General features: G+C 38.7%; 1 protein-coding gene across 6 annotated transcripts in view; it reads right to left on the bottom strand.

Moving 5' to 3' along the window:
• Positions 1 to 1,194: 1,194 nt before the first annotated feature.
• Positions 1,195 to 15,131, bottom strand: part of TUBGCP5 (tubulin gamma complex component 5) — a 52,460-nt gene continuing 38,523 nt past the window's right edge. For 5 of the 6 annotated variants that reach the window (XM_069072918.1, XM_069072922.1, XM_069072924.1 and 2 more), the window contains 5 exons: positions 14,557 to 14,735; positions 13,604 to 13,729; positions 12,737 to 12,825; positions 3,677 to 3,777; positions 1,195 to 1,899 (listed from right to left, as the gene is read on the bottom strand). In XM_069072918.1, coding sequence (XP_068929019.1) covers positions 1,853 to 1,899; positions 3,677 to 3,777; positions 12,737 to 12,825; positions 13,604 to 13,729; positions 14,557 to 14,735 — 542 coding nt within the window. In that variant the 3' untranslated portion in view covers positions 1,195 to 1,852. The remainder of the gene's footprint in view (positions 1,900 to 3,676; positions 3,778 to 12,736; positions 12,826 to 13,603; positions 13,730 to 14,556; positions 14,736 to 15,131) is intronic. The other variant, XM_069072921.1, reaches the window with a different exon arrangement.

Here is a 15,131-nt window from a genome sequence, read left to right as displayed (position 1 = left end):
TAATTATCTTATAACATGGAGAAGTTTATAAGGTAGGGCCCTCTTCTAACAAATGCACCCAGCCTTCTAATATATATGATAAAAAGCTATAATATGTAAAGTCACACAGTATAGTATCTCTATTATACAGCTCCAAAATGAGACCAAGACAGAGGTAATGTGGTATAGTAGAAAAAACACAGATTGAGTTAGGATATAGGTTCTAATTCCAATTTCATGTGACCTTGAAGAAGTCATTTCCTTTCTCAGGGCTTCATGATATGGAAGGGTTGGATGATCTTTAAGGTTTCCTTCCAACTCTCATGTTCTAGAACTCTAAGACATGAAAGTTGGGTGTTTGTTCTTTGTTTTCAAACAGGACTGATGACATAATGGGGGGAATGTCTTGACTTGTGGGTAAGTTAGATTTAAGTGAGGCAGAGATGCACAAAATCATCAGCCTCTCTCTTCCAGTCATCAAAGTCCAGTGGCAGGACAAAGGTCAAGACAATTGGCAATGGCCCAGGATGCAGTGGATGACCCTGGCATCTTCAGTGTCTGACCAAGCTCTAAGTGCTTCACAGTGCCTGCTTGAAACCACTTTCATGAATGTTGGGGATCCATCCATTCTGCTGGGGGAAGTCTTCACGCGCTTGGGGTGGGTGGACATCTCCCTAATTCACCTGGTCTGTCAGTTACCCGTACACTGATTTAGTCCATCTGCCAATAGTTTACCATGGTGTGGCCAATGCACGTGCCACAGCTTCTTGGAAACACTGGTGAGAGTTGGGTGAAGGTGGATAAAGGGCTCGGCAAGCCCTCACACCCAACGTGCGAGCCCTCCTGGAACACCCCATTTGTTTCAAGTGACAAGGAAAAATGTTATAGGCTTACTAAAAATGAAAACAGGAGTGAAAGTAACTGAATTTCCCTATGTGGCTTGCCTATGACTTAATAAGGTGGCATGTTTTTAACATAATTGGTTTATTTCATAAAGCAAGTCTATGAAACACAGAACCTGTGGCCCAACACTATTGGTTATTCCCATGCTCCTTTACTTACAAAGACCTCTAGTATAGTGTGCTACAGGGGTTTTTTCCATTTTTTTTTTTTTTTTGGATTTAAGAAATAACTTCAAAACTATAGACGGTATAAAGATCGAGTCAAATGTGAGCAGGAGCCTGTCATAAGGTTTACAAAGAAAATACAAACACATTGCATGGTAACCACATTTTATTTTGTCTGGCTAAAGCAAGTTGTTGATTAACAGCAAACAAAAGTAGGTATGTTCTAGTGGTTAATACTATGTCATAATAGGCATTTTCTATTTGTAACATTAGATGAAATTTTCTTTTGGTCAGTGTATTTTCTCTACCTCTAATGGCTCTCATGTAAAAAAAAAATAAGATAAATGTGATTCAAAGAAGGTTAAAATGAGCAACCTTCAAGGAAATAGATAATCTAAGACAACATTAAAAACTCCTATGTTGAATGTATAGCAGCAAAATGAGAATTTAAAGTGCCTTAAGTCTGTTTTAAAAATAAGCAATCAAAAATATGAAATATTTCAGTTTATGGTCTAATTAGGATACTTTAGACAATATCATGAATCTATAGCTTACAAAAGGAAAAAATAAAGTACTAATACCCTGTACTTAATATACATTATTTACATACTTTCATATGCACAATTCCATATAGTTTACAATAGTCTCTGAAGGGAAATAATAGCAAAATATTTATACAGTTATACAACAGATAGCATTATTTCTTAAAAAAAAAAAGACCCTAAAAAGTACATAAATATAATGCAGAAAATAAAGCCTATAAGAGTAACTTTTTGAGGTATTCAATTCACTAGACTGCAAATGTCTTAACTCTGCTCCATGCCCGCCATGAGTGACAATGCCAAAGACTCCACTGCAGAATAAAAAAAAAGAAATGTTTAGATCAGTCTTTAATAACTAATAGTAACCTTAGAAAAAGAAGTTTTTATGTTTATCTAATCAAAATTTAAATATATAACAAAAACTGTACCCAAATAAAGCCACGTTTTTTTTTTTTTAATTCATAATCTGCATTTCCAGATAAACAGCTGCTATCTCAGTCTCAGTACTACTATCTGAGGACTTTGGTTCTGGCTGGAACTTTTAGGGCAACTACCTCAATTGCAGAGATGAGAAAAATGAAGCCATAAATGTCAAGTGACTTTGCCCAATGCAGAACTGCTAAAACATAACCCTGGTCTTACGAGCCCTCCAAGGTCCCGTTTTGTTTTTCTTTTTCTGACATCACCGTGCAATAATCCAGCTACGTCTTGTGTCATAAATACTTAAAGATGAATTCTTGATAGGAAGTTGCTTTAATCACGTTGTTGTGTAATACACTTGTCTATCTTGTATACTTGTAATCTACCATACTACACAGTAAACACCTGACATAAAAAAAACCCAATGAGAGGGAAAATGAATACAAATCTGGCAATAACTGTTATTGTGATATCACACACATTAAGAGCCTACATTTTCAATAGATTTCTGTAACAAACAGATTCAACCTACCAAGCTTTCAAAACAATGTGTGGCAAAAAGGTGGTTACTTATGTTCACTATTTGAACTCACTATGACTCATCAGGTAGCTTCTTCTCAAAACTGTCTATTTCACATACCCTCTTCTGAATCTGTTAGGCCTGAATTTCACTGCTAACTGGTAGCCCTGAGAGTTAACTTAGTAAAATAAAAATAACTTTTCTCAATACTTTCTTAAAAGGAGTAGTAAAAACGTACCAATGGTATAGTAAATGTAAATGAAATCCATACCAGTTTATGATTTATATTAAAATTAAAAATAAAGTAACCAAAGGGCAATGATGCAGCCAATTTTGTCATCTCTGTTTATTAACTATGGGCACGAGGTCATAAGATCATCATGCTAAGTGGTTTACGTTACTAAGGAACGCCACCTACTACCATTCAGTGAGATGAAAGATACAACAAAGTGACTTGGTCTTAGTCCTTACCGCCAAAATTATCATGAATACAATCTACAAGGGAAAATGGAGAGCTATAATTCAGGTCAATCTTATGACATGTGTCACAAGGTAACAGCTTCCATCATCTACTAGTATGTTCATGCAGTGCTGATTTATTTTTAGGGGAAATATGCTAATGACATAATAGATGGTGCTTACATTTTTCTTTGTAGAGGGAATATGTATGTCTATAATGTCGTCAATGGTTTCTGTGCAACTTGTGAACTTTACAAGGCTACTTTAAGAGACACCTGTTTTTCTTGTGTCATAAAGTCATCAGGAAGATTGTACTTTTCCAAATTGTAAAAAGTACCATACTAAACATATTTAGGCACTAAACATTAATCTCACTGAATCACAGTCAGTGTGGTTTCTTAGCATTGTTAAACAGTGGTAAAACCACTTAGCAGTTCTATACTCAATCTTCTCATTAGTTATATAACAAAATGTTATTATTCCTATTCACCAAGACCAGTCAAAAGTCAATCTTGTTTATCAAAAACTACTAATACTATTAATCATATTATTAAATAAATGGGTTGTCATCTCTTAAAATAAAGATTAGAAAATTTTTTTTAAAATTTTTTAAAAATACCTCAATTTTGTATAGCATCTATCGTAGCTCAAAAGATGCTTAAATATATTAACTAATTATATATACTCACAATGTGGAAAGGATCCTCTACAGACTGCTTTATTCAAAACAGTTACAAGAAACATATGACAGTTTTTAAAATCTGACTCCATCTTTTCAATTGATTCCATCCTAGAGAAGAAAAATACAACTGATTAAAAATACAGTGATGCAATCATGCAGCCAAAGCAAGAAGTCCTTAGATATATAAACCTCACTTTGGAATTAATTTCAAATCACCTTATTTTAATTATAAAAGTCTTAAGCCAAGAAGCACATCAACAAGTAAAATAAATTTTATCACAGCTTCTCAGAATTCACATGGGCCTTCGAGGTCACCCTAGCATCTAGTTCATGCTTACATAGGTCCCTTTTACAACTCCCCTGAGAAGTGAATACTGGTCATTTCCCATCCCTCCCAAGTCACGTCATTCCCCTTTAGAACAGATATAATTGAAGGAAGCCTAAATCTGCTTCTCTGAAACATGGACCAATTGCTCCTAGCTATTTTCTGGACCCAATGGAAACAGATTTTCTCTCTTTTGAAGGCTGCCAAATACCTGAAGACAGCTATCATGACCTCTACCTTCTGGATTTCCTTTTCTTCAGGCTAATCATCAGGCTCCGCCCCAAATTTGTTCGTTCACCTGATGCTTCTCTAACAGAGTGTCCAAGTCTCGTCACCATCCTTAGTCACTGACTTCTGAAGCTGTCCCAGTAAAATACTTTCTGTGGTGCCTATAACTGAACAGTTCAATCCAGATATCTGACTAGCCTCGGTTAATGCCGCCTAATAGCACATAACCTTTTTGGGCTGCCTTGTTCCACCATTGCCTCAAAGTTAACTCTGAATGGCTAAAACTATGAGATGATTTTCACCTGAACCTTTGTCCAGTCACGGCTCCTCTCTATCCCCTACTGGGACAGTTAAGTTTTTGAACCGATACATAGCTTCCTCTTCCACCAAATGAAAGCTCATCAAAGCTTCACCTTAAAGTAGGCTCGTAAGGATGTAAAAGAGAAGCTGTGTGGGGTAACAGCCTCCGAGTCAGGAGACAAGTCCTGTCTCTGATACGCACCGGCCATGGGATCCTAGGCAGGCAACTCTCTAAGGCTGCATGTTCCAGAGCAAGTCAAGTCTGCAAGTGTTTAGTAAGTGCCTGCTATATACTGGGCACTGTGCTAAACACTGGGGACACAGAGAAAGGCAAAAAGCCCCTAATCCCAAGAAGCTCACGGGAGGAGACGACACAAAGACAAGTCTGTGCAGACAAGATAGACCCAGAACACACGGCCTTGGAGGGAAGGCACGAGCCTCGAGGAGGTCCAGGAAAGGTGCAAAGGTGGGATTTCATGGACACTTGAAGAAAGCCAGGGAAGCCAAGAAGCAGGAGGGAGAGGACTGCAGGAAGGGGGAGCAACCAGGAAAAATGTAGGGAGTCAGGAAGTGGAGTATTTAGTGGGCACTACCAGTGGGTCTCAGAGTAAGGTACTAGAGGGCTGATAAGGCAGGATGGGAGAGAGGGGAGACTTAAGGGAGACTCATCAGCAGGCTACTGCAACAGTCCAGCTGTGAGGGACTGAAGGCCAGCATTAGATCAGTGGCAGGGCCAGAGGAGAGAAGGGGTCGTACTGGAGAGATGGCGTGAACCTGAGGGGCTGACTGGGAGGACTGTACTGTCCACTACACTAATAAGGAAGATGCAGGAGGGGAGTGAGCAGGGGGAAGGCTCAGGGGGAAAGGAAGAGCACAATTGATACAGTCAATGGCTACGTCCAGAAGGAGAAGGGCTAAGGAAACGGCATTCGATTTAGGCATTAAAGAACACAGGGACAATGAGGGGGCACAGTGGATAGAGCACTGGTCCTGGACTCAGGAGGACTCGAGTTCAAATCCAGCCTCAGACACTTACTAGCCGTGTGACCCTGGGGGGGCCCCCCCAATCATAGGTAACTTTGGAGAAATCAGTTTCAGATGAATTGTGAAGTCAGAAGCCAGAACGTAAAGTTAAAGAGAGAGAGGAAAGGAAGTGAGAATAAAGACCAGAAGCTGATCTCCACTGAGAGAGGAGCTTTCTTCACTGAGAGTTCTACATACCGATGAAATCACAGGTACAGTAAAAATAAAAGGTAAAATCTACTATTTTAATAAAGCACCTACAGCAAAGCTATTGATTTTCTCCCTCTCATCAGTATTACTGGATCCTGGTTTAGCTCACACCTCCATGGAAAAAGGTACATCTTAACTATTTTGAGACTAGGGTGACAACTCTGCTTTGACATATGACTCACTACATTACTTGACTGTCCTCTCTTCCCAATTTTCCCTTCACAAAACAAAGATGACACCTACAATCTAACTTATCAAGATATGTGAAGGCTTCTAAGAGATCAGGTCTGTAATATACTGTCATCCCCTCAGACTAAGGCACTGAATATAAGATTTTATTGAAATAGAGACCAAACAGGCAGCAAAAGAGACAAAAAGGGAGGAGGTGAGTGGGCCTGGCCTGTCTACTGAACTAGGCTACCACTAGCACGGGGGTGGAGGGGGAGAATTTGCTAAATACTGACTGTTCCCCTCTGGGAGACAAGGATATTGGGAAAGAAAGTACTCTGCCTATATATGCTATAAAAGTTTGGGTTCCTGAGATGGCAATGAAAAACTGAAGATATTCAACAGGAGAGACAAATGGTCCTATATCATAACTTATTCAACCATTTTCTAACTGATGAGCAATCCCTTAGTTTACCATTCTTTATCACAACAAAGTATGACTATAAACAATTTTGTTTTGTTTTTTTGCTTTCTGGAGTGGGGAGGGCTGGGTAATTGGGGTTAAGTGACTTGCCCAAGGTCACATGGGTAGTGTTACGTGTCTGAGGCAGGATTTGAACTCAGGTCCTCCTGACTCCAGGGCTGGGGCTCTATTCACTCTTTCACCTGGCCACCCCTTGTAAATATTTTTCTATATCTGGGTCCTTTTTCTCTTTCTGTGATATCTTTAGAGATCAAAGGCCTACAAGTACTATCACTGAGTCAAAGGGTATGCACAGTTTAATATCTTTTAGGGCATAGTTCCAAAATTATTTTTTTTTTCTTTTTGGAGGGGGGAGGGTAGGGCAATTGGGGTTAAGTGATTTGCCCAAGGTCACACGGGTAGTAAGTGTTAAGTGTCTGAGGCAGGATTTGAACTCAGGTCCTTCTGACTCCAGGGCCAGTGCTCTACTCACTGCACCACCTAGCCGCCTCCAAAATTACATTTGCTAGAATGACTGAATCAATTCACAGTTCCAAATACAACAACATTATATTAAAATTCATGGTATGTGAATGTAATGGAATAATACTATTGTGTCACAAGAAATGACAAAAGGGATGGTGTAAAAGAAGCCTGGGGAGACTTGTATGAATTGATGAAAAGTGAAATTAATAGAACTAGGAGAATAATTTATACAATAAGAATAATTTTGTAAAGACAAACAATTGTGAAAGATAAAAGAGCTCCTGAGCGATGCAACAATCAATACAAAGGAGGAGTGATGAAGTATGCCAGATCTGACAGAAGTGACAGACACAACACGCAGAATGAGACGTATTTTGGAACACGGCTATGGTAGAATTTTTTTTTGCTTGATTATGGAAATTTGTTACATGGGTTTTCCCTTGTAATGGGAGTTGGGGGGTTAGAAGGGAGGAGAGAAAGTAAATGCTTGTATTTGAAAAAAAAATTTTTTAAACAGTTAATTTTAAATTGGTCTTCCTGATAAAGAAAAAAGTAAAGGAGCTTCAATTTACTGGAAGGATGAATGGTTCCCCAACAGAATTAAGAAAGACCCACATATGGTATTTATCACCAATGGTGATTGCTGTAGTATGTGGAAAATGAACAGCTGGCTAAAAAGATGTCATCAGAAATTAGAATCTGGCTTTCAGATCAAGTTTACAATACTAGTATCAAACTCAATTAGAAATAGAGGTCACTAAAATCATACATTAGGCTCCCTGCAGGTCGCAGACTGACTTAGAAAACCACAAGTAACAATATCTATGTTTTACTTTATTTTTATTTTGTTAAATATTGCCCAATTACATTTTAATCTGGTTCTGATCACACCCAAGAGAGTTGTGGGCCACATAAGGCGTGTCTGACACTCTGGTTTAAGACACAGAAATGATGTACTTTTCAGCGGAGGGACAAGATGAAATCAGAATTTCCAACCCTTTCTTCATTGCCCATCAGCTGCTGTGTTTGGTTTTCAGCTCATCACCTGAAATCTCATCATCATGGAGGATGCTTCAGCTTTGGTACTCAACACTTACTCAATACCCACCCTCAGTTGCCTCTTCCCTCTGATTGGAAGGCTAGAGGGCAGAGCAAAGCCTCCTCCCAATGCCTCCCTTTACAGAGGACTGAGGACTCTGAGTCATCTCTCCAGGTTCCACCAACATCTTGCCTCCTTCTCCTTTCCAACTTCCTTTAGAGTCCTATCTTCCCCCATTAGATTGTCATTCCCCTCAGGGAATGTGTTTCTTATTTGCATCCCCAGCACATAGTAGGCACTACAATGTTTATTGTGTTGTACTATATAATATTATATCGAATCAAATCAAAAGAGTTAGGAAAAATATGTTTGCTAATGATTGATCTGGTTAGCTTTAAAACAAAAAGACAGGAATGAGAGAAAGGCTGAAGATATAGCTATCTCTCCAAATAATGGAAGCAGTATCTGGATACAAATACTAGAAGCTTATGACACTGAAAGAATAGTAGCAAAAGTACTCAAGAATTCAGGGGACTATGAATAGGAAAAGAGGCCTAAAAAAAAAAAACTTTGGCCTTAAGATGAACATGCATACATACATATATGTATATAGCCAAGATTATGGGCAATTAAAAAAAAAAGTAAGCCAGAGATCCAAACATAACTTTACAGGCATCATAGAATCTTGGTGGAATGTGACTCAAGACTAAAATGAAGCCACATAAAGGCACAGATTTTTATAGTTTGTGGGCTGACAGACTCAGCTAAGTAAAGAAGCAATAGAAGGAACCTCACTTCTGATCTCACCAGCATGGAAAGCTCCTTGTAGTCTGCTTCTTGGTCAAGTGCAGACTTCAAAGCCTGAGCCTACTCTGATAACCAGGTTTTCCCATTTATTTCCTCTTGACTTTTGTTACTGCTCAGGCACCCTGGTCCCAGCCCAGGCTGCTTCTTCAATTTATCACGCTTCCTCTCCGGGTAGGGAGCACTGCTTGCTTTTCCCACCAAGAGAGTTGCCTCATTAGCCGTGTGTGTCTCTAGGCAAGCTATGACAATCGGACACATTAGCTGGAGCAAGCAGCAGAGCTGTGTTCTGTACAAAAGTGATATTCATCTATTCTGAGATACAGGAGCCTGAGAGAAAGAGAGAGAGAACGTGATAGGGCACACTCTGGGGAGACTGGAAGGAAGAAGAAGCAAATGCCATTAGGGTCAGAGCACGTTATAAGCAGCTACAGAAAACAGAAGACAAGTTTCTGGATCAGGTCAAACAGTCCCACAGCGGAAGAACAGAGCACTGACACGAGACCTGGATGATCACGAGCTAGTGTGAGCTCCCTGTCACAGCAGCAGGTTATAATGGAAGTGATTCTGACCACTAAGGAGGAGGTTACTGCTGAAGTGACAATGATGCCTTGGAAGGCAATGAGCACAACACTCGAAAGTTCATACAGATAAAGAGAAGAAAAATGAAGAGTCTACAGTCTACTCTAGTTTAGAGCTTAGAGATAGGCTAGAAACCTCATGGCTTGAAACTTAAAAAAAAAAAAACCAAAACAACAGGTTGAAGAAAGAGAATTGCCTCTCAGGAAGATAATCACAAATAAGTCTAAGGGGGAGTAAATGGAGAAGACTGACGTGGTTCATCAAAGATCTTCGATTTTAAAAGGGTATGTAGAAGAAATAAAAGCAAAGGCAGCCGACTGAGGACGAATGCAAAAAGACGCACAGTCCTGTGTGAATAATGTCAGGAAACAGCCAAAATCAAAATCCAAAAACCTTGGAACAATCATCAAACAGGGATGGAGTAGCAATGTTGGAGGAAAGAGGAAGATCAAGAAAGGAATAAGACTGTTTCTGGGAGAGGGTGAGATGATGATAAGGGACCAAAACCATGCAACTTCCAATTATTGTTAGACTGAGCAGGACAGAATAAAAATTGTTAATAGTGAAAACTGATGGGGCATCTAGGTGGCGCAGTGAGTAAAGTGCCAGCCCAGGAGTAAGGAGGACCTGGGTTTGGATCCGGCCTCAGACACTTCACACACACACACACACACACACACACACACACACACACACACACACACACCATAAACAAAAAAACCTAGCCGTGTAACCTTGGGCAAGTTACTTAACCCCAACTGGCCTCCAAAAGGCAAAAAAAAAAAAAATGAAAACTGAAACCCAAGATAAGTGCCTTCAATGCGTCAGAATCTCCTGGTAATCTATGATCCAGGGTACAAAAAGAACTTGTGGATTTGGCTGCTTGACCTCTGTGGTTGATCTCTGAGGAACTGTGGCAAAAACAATCCCCACAGCTCCAGAGCAGAAATGCTGCAAAACTCAAAGCAGGCAAACCACTGCCCTAATTTTTTTTTTTTAAAGCAATCGGGGTTAAGTAACTTGCTCAAGGTGACACGGCCAGTTATTTCTGGGTGTGGTGCTGAGTATCTGAGCCCAGGATTCGATCCAGGTCACCCCAACACTGGAGCCGGTGCTCTTACTCGCTGAGCCACCTGGCCACCCCTTGCCCTAATTTTTTAAAAGAGGAAACAAGACTGATATTTCAAACTACAGGCCCGGGCACTCGAAAGTGGATTCTGGGTAATATGATCAGATTATTTAAGGTGTGGTCTATGAATATTTAGAAAGAGAAGAGTGAGCACAGGAGTCGGTGCAGGCTGAATAAAAACAACTCATGCCATGTTACCTTCACTTCTTATTTAACACAGTTAAGAAGTCCATTAGACATAATTCAGTTAGATTTTAACAAAGATTTTTCACGATATCCTGGAAATGAAGAAGAGAGAGATGTGGACAGGACAGCAGAACAGTTTGGAGGATCTGGAGATCCCACTAGACCTAAATTGTCGATTAAAGAGCCATTCCCCAATGGATTAATGATCAAAGGAAATGAACAAATAGTTCTCAAAAGAAGAATTAGAAATGATTTACAGCTACCGTGTTTCCCCGATAATAAGACACTGTCATTATTTTTTGGGGACAGAATAACACCAGAGGGCTTATTTTCAGGGGAGGGCTTATTTTAATGAACATTGACAGCAATTTTAATAAACAGGTAAATGTGAACAAAAAAATGTACCTTTATTCAATAAGCAAATCACTGGGGAAGAACAGGATGACGCGCTCACTGCTGCAGCTCTGATTGGATACAGCTCAGAGCGCTGCGTGCGTTTCACGGGGGGGGAACGGGACAGTGCATACAGAGGGTACCGTAATGTAGCGTGTAGCGCAGGGGATCACCTTCACTACAGTAGCAATCTCAATAGGGCTTATTTTCGGGGGAGGGCTTATTTTCGAGGAATCTTACACAGTAAGGGGAGGGCTTATTTTTGGGATAGGTCTTATTATTGGGGAAACACGGTATGTGAAAAACTATCCTAAATAATAAGAGAAATGTACATCAACACAGCTGAAGTTTTACCTCATACAAACAGCCAAATTGGCAAGATAACAAAGAACTTGATGAAGGAAATAGGATGTTTAGCCTGAAAAGATGACTTACTAACAATGAAAATTAACAGTCATTAGTAATAATTTGAAAGAATGTAAGGTCTTTGAAGGTAAGGGCTGTTTTTTTTTTTAATTTACCCTAATAACCACCACAGAAAGAATTAAATAAATGTGTAGATGGATAGGTATAATAAAGATATAATAAGTAACTGGAGATAAAAGCTTACATTTGTAATGCATTTCAGGGTTATAAAATATTTTCAGACACAATCTCATTTGGTAACAATCCTGGAAAACAGACAATACACACAGAGGGACTTTTGGGACACTGTATTATCCTCATTTTACAAAGGAAGAAAACAAGACCTATAGAGGTTAACACCACTAGCACGTGGTGGGACCAGAATGCAATCTCAGATTTTCTGGCTCTCGTCTAGTGAGAGGTTTAGGAAGTACACTACTACCATCTTCAAATATTTAAAAGGGTGACATACAGAGATGGATGAGATTTCTCCTATTTCACTCTACACATGGAACAAAACAGTCAAAGCTATCCAAAAATGATATGGAATGAATTTTTTGGAAGTGAGCCTCCTGTCATTGGGGGTCTTCAAGCAGAGGCTGAATGAGCACTTAGAGAAATATTGCAGACAACAGACAGACATACTTTGGTCAGTAAATAGACTAGATAATCTTTAAGGTTCCTTTATAACTCTATAATTCTGTGATTCTTTGACAATCGTATGAAACTATTCACGTTTCTTAGGAGGAATATCAAAATGATCATTATCCTAATTTTACAAATAAGAAAACAAAGCAGAAAAACCACATTTCTTAAATAAAGACAGAGTGAAACGATGAGAGAACTAGATAAAAATCAGTCTCTCTGAATTTGTTTGTTGTTTAACCTGAGGCAGCTGTCTTCCAAACCCAAGCAAAAAATTTGAATCAGCAAATGGTAAACTCTTTAATGTCAGCTTTTCAAGTTTGCCAAACACATAATCATTAATTATGGTGAAGCAAAATAAAATGAGGAAATATAGCTTAAGATCAACCCATTCCCATCTGTTAGTACAAAACCTTTTTCTAAAAAATTCTTTCCAGGCTTTTCTTACTAACATTTAACCTAGTGAATTATTAAAAAAAGAAAAGGTAGCAGTGGTGCCTCTGATGCTAGTTTAAGTGAACAAACATTAAACTTAATTCTCCTTTTAAATAAGAATTAAGGCCAAAAGTAATTGTTTCAAAAGAAAAAAAACAAACAACAACCCGTACCACAAAATGAACCCAACTTAAAAATGCTAAAAACATGCAAAATAGGAGAATTTTAAAAATGACCTCTACTTACTTCCAGGCTCCCAAACCAGCCTGCCAACGATCAGCAAACATGAGGACCAAATTTAAGACTTTCATTATAGCTTCCTTCACGAAACTCACCTGTTTGGAATTAGAAACACAAAAAATCCCCATTCATTTTCTTTTTTTTTTTTTTAAAGCAATTGGGGTTAAGTAACTTACTCAAAGTTACACGGCCAGTTATTATTTCTGGGTGTGGTGCTGAGTATCTGAGCCTGGATTTGATCCAGGTCATCCCGACACTGGAGCTGGTGCTCTTACTCACTGAGCCACCTGGCCGCCCCTTCCCATTCATTTTCATGGCTAGAATTTTGATAATGCCAATCCAAAGACGACAGGAGCATTTTGTATTCACTCTAAGTGAAATGAGAGTGAAACCCCGCCATCAAATTTACTGAGCACTTACTGTGTGTCTAAGGCACTGAAAAATCCAGAGATTGAATCAGATTGAGACACTGACACAGAAAACGGGAGACGCTGATGTCACCAGCACTACATTCTAACCACCAGACCACTATCTCCCATCATAAGTATAAATCATCTATCATTTAGGTATAAAATTTGGCAGGTAGTGTTACTGCACTGAATATTGCTCAACATTACAAACACAAACAATTGGAAACATTTCTGAACTATGCCTCTACCGAATAAATTACATTATTCTTTTACAAATAAGTAGTAAAACTAACTTTTATAAAAGGACAGAACATTCTCCCAGAAACAATCATCTCAGCAGCATGGAGCTTGGTGGTCCATTAACTATAATTTATCAAAACCAGATAAACTGCTTGATTACCAATTCCCAGGACAATGTGCTGCCTTGACAGGCAAGTATCTCCAGTTTTATATGATACTGTACCTTTTCTCTCAGAAGACATCGATCATGAATTGTAGATAAATATCTATAATGAATTTTAATAAGCTGATCTAAATCCTTTGCTTCCTCCACTTGGTGCTGAAATTCCAGACCTGTACTATGAAGAATCTTGGAAAAGAAAAATAAGAAGCTTTAGCTCCTCAAATTGATAATTTGTTTTCTCTTTCCTGAAACTGCCTACTTTTCATGGAATCTTTTACTATTTTCTCCAATTTCTGTTTCAAATTCATCCTGAAAACACTTAAATTTGTAAAGCTTTACAAAATAAATTACTCAAGGGTTTCTATACTGTTTCCTTGTGGCTATTTGACATAAAACATTCTTGACATCAGTGGGAAGTTGCTCAAGACATATATTTTGCACAAACAGAAACACTTTGTCATTATGCCATTAGCACAAAATCAAAATTACTTTTTAATGAAACCAGTCTTATTACTTTGTAGCCATACTTGGTGCGGAGGGGGTGAAGAAATGGTGGGGCTTGCTTTTTGAATTAAACCCACCATTTTACAGGTTGATCGTCCATCCTAATCACCAGAATTGATCACAGAACAGTTTGGGGTTCTTTTAAAAAATTAAATCTGCCAACAAGGGACTAAGATTTGCCAAGCTTCAAGATACTCAAATGAATGTGCTTACAGGCTATGAAGACAATTCCAAAGTGAGTTCCAAAAATGATTTGAGTAAGGATAACAATACTCCAAAAAGTGTTTAGTCTCCTAAAGTTGCTTTTGTGAAGGGAAGATGCTCGTTTGGGTTTATAATTTTTTAAGAAATCAATCACATGACTTTATAATTACATACTTAAGCATGCTGTGCCCCATCTAGAATGTAAATTTCTTGAGGATGCATATGTTCTTATGAGAAACGCTGAACGAATCCTTTTAAGTCGGCAGTGAGAATGAGAAGTGGAATAAAGCAGCAGAGCCACATACCCTAGTCATGATGTAGTTATGTAAGCTGTTAACAAAATGCATGAGTTTCACTCTCAAGAGAAACATGCGATGAATTTGCTGTTTTACGGGTTCCTTTGGTGGTCCACACTGAGCAACAGAGTCGTGTTCAAATAATGGTCCCTCTTTAATTGGTGGCTTTTCTGCAGTACTAACCAATTCTAGAAAAGGAAAAAAAAGGCAGTGAGTAGGAAGCTCATCTACATAAAGCACTATACTTATCATTACAGATGGTCTTAAATTCTGAGGGAAGTGGTTATTTACATTTCAAAGGATGTGCCAAACAGGAATACTTTGAGAAAGACTGGGAAAGAGGTTCAAATTTCAATGGCTTTGGAAAGGAAGATAATGAGAGGTTTCCCATTCTTCCTTTATTATTACTGTCACATCAAAAGGAAAACTCACATTTCACTGACACTAACTTCTCATTTAAAAAACAACGCTGGCAAAGTCTCTATTCACATCACCCAGGTAGAAGAGTATTCTTACTAAATTCTAAATTAAATTATAGCATTTCAGTTTTATATCTGCCTAAATGTCCTAGAGAATTTATCTTC

The sequence above is a fragment of the Petaurus breviceps genome, unplaced genomic scaffold (assembly GCF_028583685.1).
Source record: "Petaurus breviceps papuanus isolate PSGF00001 unplaced genomic scaffold, PetGlider_PUasm1.0 90849, whole genome shotgun sequence".
Classification (NCBI taxonomy): Eukaryota; Metazoa; Chordata; class Mammalia; order Diprotodontia; family Petauridae; genus Petaurus; species Petaurus breviceps.
Note: the sequence above shows the minus strand (reverse complement) of the source record. Positions and strands in the feature narration are given on the sequence as shown.